Source organism: Watersipora subatra, chromosome 3 (assembly GCF_963576615.1).
Source record: "Watersipora subatra chromosome 3, tzWatSuba1.1, whole genome shotgun sequence".
Taxonomy (NCBI): Eukaryota; Metazoa; Bryozoa; class Gymnolaemata; order Cheilostomatida; family Watersiporidae; genus Watersipora; species Watersipora subatra.
In genome coordinates, this window is record NC_088710.1 from 25156311 (window position 1) to 25171506 (window position 15196).

The 15196-nt window shown below is 32.7% G+C and overlaps 3 protein-coding genes across 4 annotated transcripts in view; 2 read left to right on the top strand and 1 right to left on the bottom strand.

Annotated features, from left to right (window-relative positions):
* Nucleotides 1–15196, bottom strand: part of LOC137389555 (uncharacterized) — a 365277-nt gene that overhangs the window by 172793 nt on the left and 177288 nt on the right. The window lies entirely within an intron of this gene.
* Nucleotides 1–15196, top strand: part of LOC137389556 (uncharacterized) — a 386829-nt gene that overhangs the window by 117958 nt on the left and 253675 nt on the right. The window lies entirely within an intron of this gene.
* Nucleotides 1–15196, top strand: part of LOC137392131 (uncharacterized) — a 127780-nt gene that overhangs the window by 72135 nt on the left and 40449 nt on the right. The window contains exon 14 of the mRNA XM_068078762.1: nucleotides 6183–6320. Within this exon, the coding sequence (XP_067934863.1) occupies nucleotides 6183–6320 (138 nt within the window). The remainder of the gene's footprint in view (nucleotides 1–6182; nucleotides 6321–15196) is intronic.

Below are 15196 nucleotides of genomic sequence, written 5' to 3' on the forward strand. Positions count from 1 at the left end.
CCTTACCATGACCTTTGAGAGGTCAACCGTCAATCGAATTGGAATAAAAATGCAACGATCATCTTTTTCAGGGTTTTATTGTGGACAATGCCAGGTTTCATCAAAATAGGTTGAGATTAAGTGGTCGGTTGCTATGGCATTTTGATTTGTAAACAAATACCATGATTTACAGTTCATGAATCACCAACTTTATCCTGCTTAAACTCAAAACAACAGTTTTAGTTCATCACGAGACCTTCTCTACTAAATCTTGCATAACCTTGGCTTAAACTATCCAATTTAAAAAATTAAAAATGCATTAAAATCCTCTGAATTTGCTGATTTTAATTATTTATATAACTCAAAAATTTGGTTTTAGCACGATTGTACATTCTGACTGCCTGGGTCACATATTTAATAATGACTCTAGTTGTATACTGTTAGATCACTGCATACTCTTGTCTCATCATTTGAATTTGACCAGTAAATCATATTAAACTGGTATATTATACATGTTAATTTACATAAAAAATTATTTTAAAATTTAATTTTTAACCCTTAAGAAGTATCACAGTATTTAAAATGAAAATGATAATGTAAAAAACTGTCAGAAAGATATAGTATGAAAGACTGACAAATCATGTATAAGCTCTAGTAGTTCAGTTGTTGCTTAGCTTATGCTAGAGTATAATATAAGATGCCTATCCATCATCTCTATCAGGTAGATACTTATTTACCTCTACATCTCCATGCATTTTCTTAAATACTACTTTCAATGGTCTTTTAGTCAATGTGTGATGATTTTTGATCACATATTAAAGTTATTTATGACGAAATGTGCAGGGACCCGCAAAAATATAATTATTACTGTGTATTTCATAAAACATACGCAACTCATTGGGACGATTCTAACACCTTGTGTCTATGTTGCTTATTTGTATCAGTAACTACTGGACCTCAACACTTTTTGGAGACTTTAATAGGACATTGATGTACTTTTGCTCATATCTCGCCTGATGAGCTTACAATTTGTGTAATCAATTGAAGATTCCCATATAGTAGTGTATAAATAATTGTGTTCTTCTGACCAATAAAGACCTTTCTGGAAACTTAGATTCTTAAATGATGTATTCAATATATCATACTTGTAATATACAAATACTAACAAAATAATTGGGGTGGTTTTTGGCAATAGGACCAACAGTTCTTCAAATCGGAAAAGGTTGCTGAAATAATTAATACACACGCTCACATCAATTATTTTAACATTTAAAATGTTAAAACTTTAAAAATGTTAAAATGTTTAAAAACACTCTGCAAATCATAAAATATTGATTCATAAATCATAAATAGTTGGTTCATACTATTCTTCAGGAACAAAAAAGTGAAGACCTACTAATCTACTTTCTCAGCTTGTTATGTCATAGGCTTACCATCTTCATTGAGTTTTAGTTGGTTTCAAGACATGTATATGAATATTCCAGTACAAATTTTCTAATCTTACTACAGCTCATAGACCTATGAGCTATACTATAGTTAATAGGTCTATGCTACAGTGATTCAAACTTGGTTTCACTCAAACAGTACCCTGATTACAGGGTAGGGTGTGTGAGTTTACATTTTGATATTTTGCTAGAGCAGCCAAGCTAATCCATTAACTTTGCCAGCACAGCACCCTGTTTAGTATTTAAGATATCAAATCTTTAGTTATATCATCTGATTCATTGCGGGAAGTCCAGCCTAGAAACAGCAATTTTTTGTTGCTAGGCAAAAATACCTGTATTACCTTAATTAACCTTTTTTAGAGTTTTGCAGGAAAACGGTTAAGTTCAGCAGTAAACATTATTTTTATTGAAAATATTATGTGAAAAGGTTAAATTTTTATCTGACTATAAGATACAAACATAAATGACGCTAGAACTTCAGTTGTCACACAAAAACAACGGCAGTTTTCGATATTAACAAAGTGTTTGTTTCTAACACTAATTACAGCATAAGTAAAGTTGTTAATAATGTAGCATATATGACCTCCTTTTATTGCTTTATTATCTTCATTTCCATAAGTGGAGACGCAGCAAACCTTTATGTAGGTGTGAATATTGGCTCTTCCTATGATTTTGGATAAGTGAGCCAGAAACAACTTTTTGGTACTTCTGCGCTAGACTAGCCATTTCACAGGTTTTAGTCCAGCTGGTCTGCTAGTGATCAAGCTGGCTTATACGATTTTCCTCAATTGATACTTAGGAAGTGTAGTAGTTTGGGTGGGAGACCCTGCTCCATATTTCAATTATGACACCTCATGTTACAGCTTCTTTCTCCGCCATGCCCGCGTTCTAGTCAGAAGCTACCTCCTTTGCTGCACTTCAGTGTTGATTCACACATATAAATCTTACCCAACTGTTATTATTGTTGTTGTTCCTTTTTTAATGACTAGCTGGAATACATCTTAAGACTTTGTTGAAGGTCTGTTAGGCTTCAGGTTCAACAACTGCCAGCTAGTCTCTTGGGTTTTGTTGTAATTTCTCAACTGAATACCATATAGTTAGCTTTGTATGAGTGTTCTCCACCTTTTTTCGATGTTGTGTTTTTTGATCTGTAGAAATGTTTCTATGTGCAAGGTAAAATTTAGCTGGAAAACATGGTAAGATGTGGTGGCCTCTTGTGTTACTTGTAATATAACTACATATACCATACCAGTCTATCCGGTGGTTCAAGCCTATCACCACCTTTCCCACATTCTCTGTGGTGAAGTACCTAATGATTAGATTTGCCCTATCCTATCTGTTTTCTTGTATTGTTTAAACATCCACATGTTTTTATTCCCATCTAAAGCTTTCGACTGATGGTATTTTGATTTGGATCTTTCGAGGCTTGGGGTAGTACAGAAAGACATCGTATGTTCTTACTCAGGATAGCTGTTCTGACATACGTCAACATTTTGCCTAGGTGACCCGGAAGCCATGCTTTCCAGGTAGTCAATTCATTTTAAAGTGAGTGAGCACAAAATTTTCCCAGTCACTGCTCCTTCCTTCTAGTTGAGCCCAGTATTTATCTTGTAGTTAACGCAGCTGGAACAGGTTTTTTCGACACGGCCTGTGAACTTTCTGTCTGATAATTAGTGAGCTGCTAGTGATAGGTCTGCTGATTAGTTTAGTCAATATCGTTAGAAACCAGCTTATTTTTTATGAAAACTAGATCTTATTGGTTCATCTGATGCGAAAGCTGAGTAATTATAAATAAACTAACGCACTGTTTAAAAGTCGATGTATTGGCTTCCAGCCACAAAGAGGAGATAACCCGAGCTGATACATTGGCTTGCGGTAGGGAAATAATTAATGTTTTAGTTTGTGTGAGTAATTGTTCTTCCAGTCGATATTCATTCATCAATTAACAAATTAATAATCACAGTCACACATTGTTTCAACATCTCCCACAGTAGTATATTTAAACAGTTTTAAATTTATTTAAAATGCCAGAAATATAAAATGCAAAAGACTGATGTATTATATGTAAGTTATAGTAGCCAAAAGTTTATTCAGTTGAAGTGAGAGTAAATTATACCATATATAATTATCACCAACACTACCTTTATTTCTTACATTTCCTAAACCTATGTTACTAGTCTCAAATCAATATATAATAATATATAATAGTTAATATTCAGTAAATTTTACCAGCAATTGGATGAAATGGTTGCTAAATATTGCTACAGTACTTCATTTGGCCAGAAAGCTATGATTTATATTCTTGTTAAATGCTAATTTTTGTACGAATAAACATCTACAACTTGGTTTCCATGACTACAAGTAGTAGTGAGAGATATAAAATTCAGCATATCAAGTAGGAATTCGTTGTCTAATGTTATTCATTCGAAGTCTCCATGAGTAATATCCAAGTACTATTTACAGTGATTCTTAAAGTAATAAATTGTGTTGAATTTATACCCTCCAAAATTACTTCATAACTGTCAGTGTTTTTGAGTGAAACTATGAATTAATATTTTCTTATGGTGTTCAAAATATTTCTGATAAAATTCAATGTAAATAGATTTTTATAGCTCAGTAAGCACTGTTACAACTCTAAATGTGCTGTTAGAATCTCAAAAATAATAACAATTTAAAAAAAAACATTATTATTTGTATCAAAAAATACTTGTTGTAAACTAGGTACAACATAGCATCTGTTTAATTTAATGCATATGCATAGTCTCGAAATGTTTTTCATCTGCAAGTGTGAGCAATAGGTAAATAGAAAATTGAAAATTTTTAAAAGAATTAGAATTAAACAATTTTAAATTCTCGAAACATAATTTGTTAAGCAGGAGTTGCTTGTAGTTGTTATTATATCCTTTTAATTCTAACATATTCATAAGGGTGTCAGGTCACAACTGCTGATTGTTCATTGTACTACTACCTCTTCTCTATCAATAGATTGTACATGATTTATTTGTCATCTATCAAAACATCATAACAAATACGGAATTTATTTTATAATTTGCGTAGATATGCAAATAGAATCTAATGTTTTTCTGCAATTTTAATCACTTACCTTGAACATGATCAACTTTGAACTCTCATTTTCAGAACATTTTTTACAACAATATAATTAGAGCTTTTATAACAATTTCCAACTTTCAACAAGTGACTCCTTAGTATTTTTAGTATGTGTTATGTGAATAGCTCATAAATAGGTGTACAAGTTTGCATTATAAATTCAGAGTTCGGTTTTTACTTCATGTCTTTTGAATTTGCCGCTTTAACCATAGTTAACTCTTTCACTAACGCAAGCCGATTGGCTCGGGTTACCATCTCTTTGTTGCCGGAAGCCGATGCATCAGCTTTTACACAATGTGTTAGTTTATCTATGATTATTCAGCTTTGGCTTCAAATAGACCAATAAGATTCGGTCACCATGAAATCAAGCTTGTTGCTAATGATACAGACCAATCAACAGGCCTCTCACTAACAGCTTCTTGATTATCAAACAGAAAGTTTACCACTGAAAAACCACTGACAAAAAATAATACCCAATCATTTAAGCTGTAGATGCTTCAAACATTCTTTGTTATTGGGTCTTCAGTCACTCTATATCAAGTGATTCTGTCCTTTCAGTGCATGTATTTCATTTGAAAAACTGTAATAGTGACCGAATATTATGAAGACAGTAAAAATACGACTATCGAAATCGCTGGCAAAATATTGTTGGTAAAGTTTGTAAAAGTTTGTAAAAGTTTTTACCATTTTAACTCAAGTTAATTTAATATGTTTATCATTTCCTAATAATGTATCTTATTTTGAACAACCTTTTTTAAAAATTAAATGGATATTTTTATTCTTTCTCAAGTTATAAGAAAATTATGGAGGTTATGTCAACATTTGTGTGAATAGAAAAATTAAATTGGGCAGATCTAGAAATAAAGTCGGTAGGGAAATTGTTAACAGAGCGGTGGATTTTAGGCTAACCTGCAATTCTGTTTGGTTACATAGAACAATGCTTGGCTATATACTAAACAATATGGTATTAAGAACTACGAAAATGTTTATAAACAGCTGAGGCAGGTTAAATGTTCTTTTAAAGCATTCTGTTGGCTAGAGAGGAGTCATAAACTGTGTCTAAATATAACTTCACTTGAGACATGTTTGCTTGTTTTGCTTATTACTTATTTGTAATAGTTCAACTTCTACTTAATTTTCCAATGTTTTATTAAGTTTAATATACGAATTATTAAGCCGAAAGGTGTAATTTAGAATATGTAGAAGAAAATTCCATCTGCACCATTCAACCTCCTCTCCATATCTAAGAATAACTGTAGGAATCGTTATTACACATGACAATCTCTAACGGTACAAGGGGCTGCCAGTCTACTAGCTTTAATATAATTCTCAGACATAACTTTGTTTCATGGTTCACATGCTAATATAATTCAGCTTTCTTTAGTGCCCAAACACAGTTTTGAAAAGTAAAATGTCCGCAACCTTTGATAGTTTAGCAATTGGTAGACATTCGTAGCTCATTTATAGGATATTTTAAATAAAAAGTTGATGATAAAGAATTGATTGGTTAAAGAAAGGTTCTTACTGTATAGCTGTGTATTACTCTGTGTTTAAAGCACATTTGTATCTTTCAGCAAATTTAATAAAACCTAGGTTAATGATATAAACATTACACAAGGGAAAAATTTGTTTAATATATTTCGTTTGCAGCTTGGGCTCTCTGGAATCGTTGAGAAAGTTGGATCTCTTTGGTAATCCTTTTGAAGTGCTTTCTGAATCTATCACTGCATTGAGTTCACTAGAAGAGCTGGACCTGTCACATTGCAAGATAAGTCAGCTCCCAGAGAGGTAAATATACCCATAGCATATGAACTACTTCTATGAACAACTTTTACTACTTATTGATGAGCAGCCATGATAAAGTTGCTGGTGATTAAATATTGAATATTATAAGTGGTTACTTTACCCTAAAACTGTGGTAAAATAGAATTAAAGTGTAGTAATTATCAACAAATTTTATGAAGTTTTATTATTTTTCTCATGAGCACCTTTCTTAATCTAACATATATTATTACTATTATTAATCTAAAGTATTAATATTGTTATTGTTGTATTATTCACATAACTTAAACCTTAAGTAGTCTGAACCAATTTAAATCTGCACTGGATTTTCGTCAAAATCACTGTTAGTGGTTAAAGATGGACTTCTCTAAACTCATCAAACTGTAACGGGCAGCCAGAAAAAAGTGCGAAATTTTCTTACGAAGGTTTAATTATTGTTAGGTAATAATATTGAATATGTTAATGCTCACCATAAAACTTTCTGATAGCAAACTAAAATTTGTTTACTTTCCTACAGCAGTGGCGCAACCTTTTTCTAAATTTCTGAAAGCAATATTTAAAGTTCTTCCAAACCTATCACACAGCTGAGTTCTTTATACATACTAAAGATAGAGTGGACCAACATAACATAAATATACATATATCTTAAACATTTTCATAGAGGAGCTAATCATTAATTGCCTGTATTGTATTGACATATACTAATATATAATACAAATACCTTCATATGTAGAATATATTTATTTTCGACTGACCTGAATAAACAAAAAGATCATTCTCAAAAACAGCTCTCTGTCAGCTAGAAGGCTTTTAGCTCGAAAGTAAATTATATCACACTACGCTTATGTTACATGTATTTATCCAATGATTTTCAAAAGATGACCGGATGGAATTTAAACTTGCTTCTTCAACTTTTCAAAGTTTTTTCATTCATTTCTTGGTTCAAGAAACTATTTGTGCTACTTTACTCTGTAAATATTATCTGTGAAATCATATAAAACAATATTTTTATTTTACTCCAAACTAATGATGCGCAGTTGCCTCTGCAAGCATTGCAGTCAATGCATAGTATGTTGGAGTGCCCTGTATAATCTTATGTTATCTTATCATCTCATGAAGTAAATGCCCCATTCAGTTTCACTAATCTTTGCTTTTTAATACAATTTAAGTTTAGTCAAGAAACCATAATAAAATATGACTCATTTTTAATGTAAATGTCGAATGGAAATAGGATATTGGTCCGCACAGAGTATGATTTCGATTGTAGTTCACTTAAAACTAGTATTTTTGTGATAGGTCAGACCATAGACACGTTGAAGCTCAGTTCTTAACTAAAATTTCTGCAACCACATTCAATAATGACTCTACTTGTATACTGTTAGACCACCGAATATCCAAATTATAATATCCAATAAATAAATAATAATAAATAATATCCAAATAACCAAATTTTTTAGCGATACGTATTAGCAATGATGATCATAAGATGTGTTCTATATGTGCACTTGTTACCGGGTTGTCACAATTGCGGGGGATATGCGGGCTCCATCGCAGATAAAACAAATCAAGTCAAACGCTATGTTTCGCATGATTGGATGATTGATTGAGAATCAGTGCACCCAGTGGCGAGTACATTTCACACACACTTTTGCAATGGAGTATTTATCCGATTTTTTTTCAAAATATGCAGTTAAAAAAGTCTCTGTACTCAGTTATATCTGAATGCACAGACATTTTTTATTTTTAAAATATTATTCTGAGTATTTATCTGTTGCAAGAAATAATTTATATTTTGTTAAATGTTGTAAATTTCACAAAACAAATATAATAAAAGTTGGCCTTCATCAGTAAACTGTGTTCAGTTTCCCTTTAAAAATGCTCGTAGCTTGTTACACGGTGTTTAATAAGCTGCACGCCAAGAAAAATCACAAGCTAGCATTGTTATCACGCTTTTCTGAGCTCATTTTTAAATATGTAATATTAAAGAGCCTATATCCCTTTCAAAAAAGACTAAAATTATTTTGAAGGCTCAATGTAGACAATAATAAGTTTTAAGACACCCATCTCTATCATTCTAAATTGGACTAAACATCCCTAACTTCCGTTCCTTAAAAGCTAGGCTACGTCAAATATTTATGGGCGGAGCTTGTTATGCCAATCGTGTTGTTTTCAAGACCGATATTAAAACGCTGTGAAAACCTCTTCATTACTCTGAAAGTTAGTGAACCAATTTTTATTTTGAGTACAAAATCAGAATCAGCGTGTTTGATTTACCTAGAGAATGCGATAAAGGTTTTACGTGACAGTTTTGGTTACGTGACAATTTTTTGGTTTAAGAAAAAAAAGTTTTGTTCAGACTATTAGAGGAACCAAGTCAATTTCTTGTATGCTTTGGTCTAATTTTGTTTGTAAAGTTAATCAATATTGTTATTATATTCAGCTATTTTTTATTTTCTCAGAATAAGAAAGTACCTGATTGTGACGAGTTCTTAGGGGAGTATTAATTGTGCAAAATTTTTTAGCATGGGTAATCTTTAGCTTTACTATAGTGGGAGCTGTGTTTGTCGCCTTGCTAAAAGCTTTAGAAAGAAGTTTCGCCCTGCCCATGAATCAAATCTGAATATTTGGATTCCATCTAAGCATGATTCCATCTGCACCATTCAACCTCCTCTCCATATCTAAGAATAACTGTAGAAATAGTTATTACACATGACAATCTCTAACGGTACAAGGGGCTGCCAGTCTACTAGTATTAATATAATTATCAGACATAACTTTGTTTCATGGTTCACACGCTAATTTAGTTCAGCTTTCTTTAGTGCCCAAACACAGTTTTGAAAAGTAAAATGTCCGCAACCTTTGATAGTTTAGCAATTGGTAGACATTCGTAGCTCATTTATATGGTCTTTTAAATAAAAAGTTGATGATAAAAAATTAATAGGTTAAATAAAAGTTCTTACTGCATAGCTGTGTATTACTGCTGCGTTTAAAGCAAATTTGTATCTTTCAGCAAATTTAATAAAACCTAGGTTAATGATATAACCATATCACAAGAGAAAAAATTGTTTAATATAATTCGTTTGCAGCTTGGGCTCTCTGAAATCGCTGAGAAAGTTGAATCTCTCTGGTAATCCTATTAAAGTGCTTCCTGAATCTATCACTTCATTGAGTTCACTAGAAGAGCTAAGCCTGCCATATTGCCAGATAAGTCAACTCCCAGAGAGGTAAATATACCCATAGCATATGGACTCCTTCTATATTGAACAACTTTTACTACTTATTGATGAGCAGCCATGATAAAGTTGCTGGTGATTAAATATTGAGTATTATAAGTAGTTACTTTACCCTAAAACTATGGTAAAATAGAATTAAAGTTTAGTAATTATCAACAAATTTTATGAAGTTTTATTATTTTTCTCATGAGCACCTTTCTTAATCTAACGTATTATATTATTACTATTATTAATCTAAAGTATTATTATTGTTATTGTTGTATTATTCACATAACTTAAACCTTAAGTAGTCTGAACCAATTTTAATCTGCACTGGGTTTTCATCAATCTCACTGTTAGTGGTTAAAGATGGACTTTTCTAAACTCATCAAACTGTAACTGGCAGCCAGAAAAGTGCGAAATTTTCTTACGAAGAATGAATTATTGTTAGGTAATAATATTGAATATGTTAATGCTCACCATAATACTTTCTGATAGCAGAATACCAAAATATGTTTACTTTCCTACAGCAGTGGCCCAACCTTTTTCTAAATTTCTGACAGCAATATTTAAAGTTCTTCCAAACCTATCCCACAGCTGAGTTCTTTATACATACTAAAGAGAGAGTGGACCAACAGAACATAAATATACAATTATCTTAAACATTTTCATAGAGGAGCTAATCAATAATTGCCTGTCTTGTATTGACATATACTAATATGTAATACAAATTCCTTCATATGTAGAATATATTTATCTTCGACTGACCTGAATAAACAAAAACATCATTCTCAAAAATAGTTGTTTGTCAGCTAGAAGGCCTTTAGCTCGAAGGTAAATTATATCACACTACGCTTATGTTACATGTATTTATCCAATGATTTTCAAAAGATGGCCGGATGGAACTTAAAAGTGGCTCTTCAACTTTTCAATTTTTTTTCGTTCATTTCTCGGTTCAAGAAACTATTTGTGCTATTTTACTATGTAAATATTATCTGTGAAATCATATAAAACAATATATTTATTTCACTCCAAACTAATGATGTGCAGTAGCCTCTGTAAGCATTGCAATCAATTCCTAGTATGTTGGAGTGCATAAGATATTTTCATGTTATCTTATCATCTCATGAAGTAAATGCACCATACAGTTTCTATAATCTTTGCTTTTTAATAACACCTAAATATACTCAAGCAGCCATAATAAAATATGAGTCTTTTTTAATATAAATGTTGAATGGAAATAGGATCTTGGTCCGCACAGAGTATGATTTCAATTGTAGTTCACTTGAAACTACTGTTTTTGTGATAAGTCACACCATAGACACGTTGAAGCTCAGTTCTTAACTAAAGTTTCAGCAACCGTATGTGACCCCGGCCGTCAGAATGTCCAATCGTGTGGTAATTAGATTGTTCACAATAGCACCGATAAGCGTGCTTTACGCTATTGTATGACTCACCGTCACTATTTTAGTAAACAGTGGTTTATTATAGTGCATTCAACCCTGCTCTTTCACATGGTCTTGTTTATTTTTGTGTCTGGCCAATCATAAAGCCAGAATTGCCATTTAACTATACCCGTCGTATAGTTATATCGTATAGTTACGTCGTCGTCTATGTCATATAGTTTCACAGAGTACCGCGACCAACAGAAGCGTATACGGGAGCTCGCTCAATTCCAAACAAACCGGCCACGCCTACTATTTTTATATAAGTTATAATGGAGAAGCCGCAACATTAATCAACAAAAACTACTCCCATTAGCAGTCACTTTAAAATTGATTGTTGTATTATGAACCATTTGAAAGAAAACAAAATTTCCTACAAAAAGCTGCTAATAACGTTTTTGTAAAAACGTAAAGTAAATGCAAAAAAGAGTGTTATTGACAGCGAGGTATGAATATTCCATTAGAGATCAGTATGTCGATCAGGTTTGTTTGGAATCAAGCGTTGTTGCTTCCGGCTTTTGGTCACGGGACTCTGTGAAACTATACGGCTCTGACTATACCCATATCGGTGGTTGCTATGGAAATTCTCATAACCCAAAATCATAAATATAGGCTCTAACTGCGGGTGCGCGCATGTATGTGACTATTTCCTGTTTTGATGCTTTAAGCTAGAACAAAATAAAACAATCGCAAAAATTACAGCTAGTTGTTGCTATTAATTTAGATGAGTATTTCTACTTAGAATCTGAGTCAGCTGCCTCAGATCATAGTGAAAGCGATGATGAAGGAGGGTTGTGATAATAGGGCAACCTTAAAAATACAGCTGCTTGCACAATATGAGGCTGCTAACGATAATGCGAGTAATAACGATCATTCTAATGAATTAAATCAAATTACCGCCTCCCCTAGGACACTTATATTTCGCTAATATTTAGTTTCGTGAGTAGCACACAGAGTAAAATTTCGCTGCAACTTAATTTCGCGGCTCTGATGAGTGGGAAAATATAGTGATTTGAAAATAAATGAATTGGAAAAAACATTACATTCCGGTCCAGTTCACTAATAAGAAAAAAATTCAATTTGGGAATAGTTCATATTTGTAAACCACAAGTTGAAATGTGTGGGTGAGATCGACAATTCAATTTGATCACTTGCTGCCATTTGTTTCTTAGACTATCAATGTTGTCTCGGTCTCTCCCGCTGTGTTTTTCACACTCGAATCCCAAGAAGAAGAAAATAGATAGGTAACAACCAACTTCACCTCACTAAACTGTATAACCCTTACGCTGCCATAAACACATTTATGCGTTTTCTAGGGGCCACTGCCATAAACGCATTTTTGGACTTTCTCAGCAATTGTGTGGTAACCTGATTTTATTATTTGTTGACCACATAACCCACGGTCTTTAAGAGTTTTATGAAATTGACTGTGTTGTCCGAAGATTTCTCTATAAAATCAGCCTAAAACAACAAAGCAATTTTAAACTTTTGTTTGAGAATTTCTAATCTAAAAACGAACATTTTTCTGTGAGTTCATTAACTACCCCGCGCAAGTCATAAAACAGGTAATTAGTTGTTGATGACTTAATAGCCAATTTAGATTTTCTATACAGATAATTAAAGTAGAACTTGAAAAAATACTGTATACATATCATGAAGCTATATCGGAAATTTCGGTAAAATTGTTGGCACTAGGCCGGTAACGAATTTGTACATGGTTGGCAGTGAAAGAGATAATGTGGTTGGACCTGATGAGGGTTGATATTGTTTTTGGATGGTAATAAAATTCATCACTACAATAATTATTCTTCAATTTTATGACTTCACCTACCAGACTTTCATCCTCATCAGTTACAAATTCCGTGACTAAACTGATATAATCTTAATTTGCTTTGCCATGCTGCTCAGTCGGTGTATTAGCTATAATGAGTTTACTAGAATTTTCCCATTTATCCCAACCACAGACGAAAATTGCCTGCATTTCTAAGATGATGATTTTATTGTGGATATCAATGAACAAAGCTATTTAACTTCGCGTTTTCGCTCGTTCGTTATGATAGTTTAGTTTCGCTCATTAAATTTTCGCGAGAGGATGACACCGCGAAAACGCGAAGGTTATGTGCCGCGAATACATAAGTGTCCTAGAGTATCAAAGATCAGCCTATCACTGCTGATAACATTTCTATTTTAGCTGTTGACATCAAACTAATAAGCGGGTGCAATTGTAGGGAATTATGCGCTAGTTTTATGTAGTCTGAACAATTAAGCCTCACTAGAACTGTGTATCAAGGATTACCGAAGGAAACATCGGATACGGTTGTGTTGGGACAAATTGCCACTAGCATAACAAACCCCTCCAATGCACTACAATAAATCTCTGCAGCGTACTCGTGCTACACTGTGTGAATGTTAAACTACATGAAAAGAGCTCTAGATTGAATGGTCACTTGATGAATTGGGTTGATATTTTCGCATCCTGATGCCTCCTTTTGTCACTTTTCCTTGACCTTATCATGACCTTCTGTATAGTTGGACAATTCTGAATGCACTTCCAACACTTTGCTAAGTCGTTGGACTGTCATTATATGCAGTCATAGCAATATAGCTTGATGAGAAGTGCCAAGTTCGAAGCATACCCTTTTAATGAAAAACTCCAAAAAGGTGAGCTTTTAGCCACATATAGTGTTAACCTTACCATGACCTTTTAGAGGTCAACCGTCAATCGAATTGGAATTAAAATGCAACCATCATCTTTTTCAGGGTTTTATTGTGGATAATGCCAGGTTTCATCAAAATAGGTTGCGATTAAGTGGTCGGTTGCTATGGCATTTTGATTTGTAGACAAATACCATGATTCACAGTTCATGAATCACCAACTTTATCCTGCTTAAACTCAAAACAACAGTTTTAGTTCATCACGAGACCTTCTCTACTAAATCTTGCATAAACTTGGCTTAAACTATCCAATTTAAAACATTAAAAATGCATTAAAATCCTCTGAATTTGCTGATTTTAATTATTTATATAACTCAAAAATTTGGTTTTAGCACGATTGTACATTCTGACTGCCTGGGTCACATATTTAATAATGACTCTACTTGTATACTGTTAGATCACTGCATACTCTTGTCTCATCATTTGAATTTGACCAATAAATCATATTAAACTGGTATATTATACATGTTAATTTACATACAAAATTATTTTAAAACTTAATTTTTAACCCCGAAGAAGTATCACAGTATTTAAAATGAAAAGGATAATGTAAAAAGCTGTCAGAAAGATATAGTATGAAAGACCGACGAATCATGTATAATCTCTAGCAGTTCAGTTGTTGCTTAGCTTATGCTAGAGTATATTATAAGATGCCCATCCATCTTCTCTATCAGGTAGATACTTACTTACCTCTACATCTCCATGCATTTTCTTAAATACTACTTTCAATGGGTCTTTTAGCCAATGTGTGATGATTTTTGATCATATATTAAAGTTATTTATGACGAAATGTGCAGGGACCCGCAAAAATATAATTATTACTGTGTATTTCATAAAACATACGCAACTCATTGGGACGATTCTAACACCTTGTGTTCATGTTGCTTATTTGTATCAGTAACTACTGTACCTCAACACTTTTTGGAAACTTTAATAGGACATTGATGTACTTTTGCTCATATCTCGCCTGATGAGCTTACAATTTGTGTAATCAATTGAAGATTCCCATATAGTAGTTTATAAATAATTGTGTTCTCCTGACCAATAAAGACATTTCTGGAAACTTAGATTCTTAAATGATGTATTCAATATATCATACTTGTAATATACAAATACTAACAAAAGAATTGGGGTGGTTTTTGACAATAGGACCAACAGTTCTTCAAATCGGAAAAGGTTGCTTAAATAATTAATGTACACGCTCACATCAATTGTTTTAACATTTAAAATGTTAAAATGTTTAAAAACACTCTGCAAATCATAAAATATTGATTCATAAATCATAAATAGTTGGTTCATACTATTCTTCAGGAACAAAAAAGTGAAGACCTACTAATCTACTTTCTCAGCTTGTTATGTCATAGGCTTACCATCTTCACTGAGTTTTAGTTGGTTTCAAGACATGTATATGAATATTCCAGTACAAATTTTCTAATCTTACTACAGCTCATAGACCTATGAACTATACTATAGTTAAATATGTAGTTGCGTCAAATTTAAGTTGATCTTA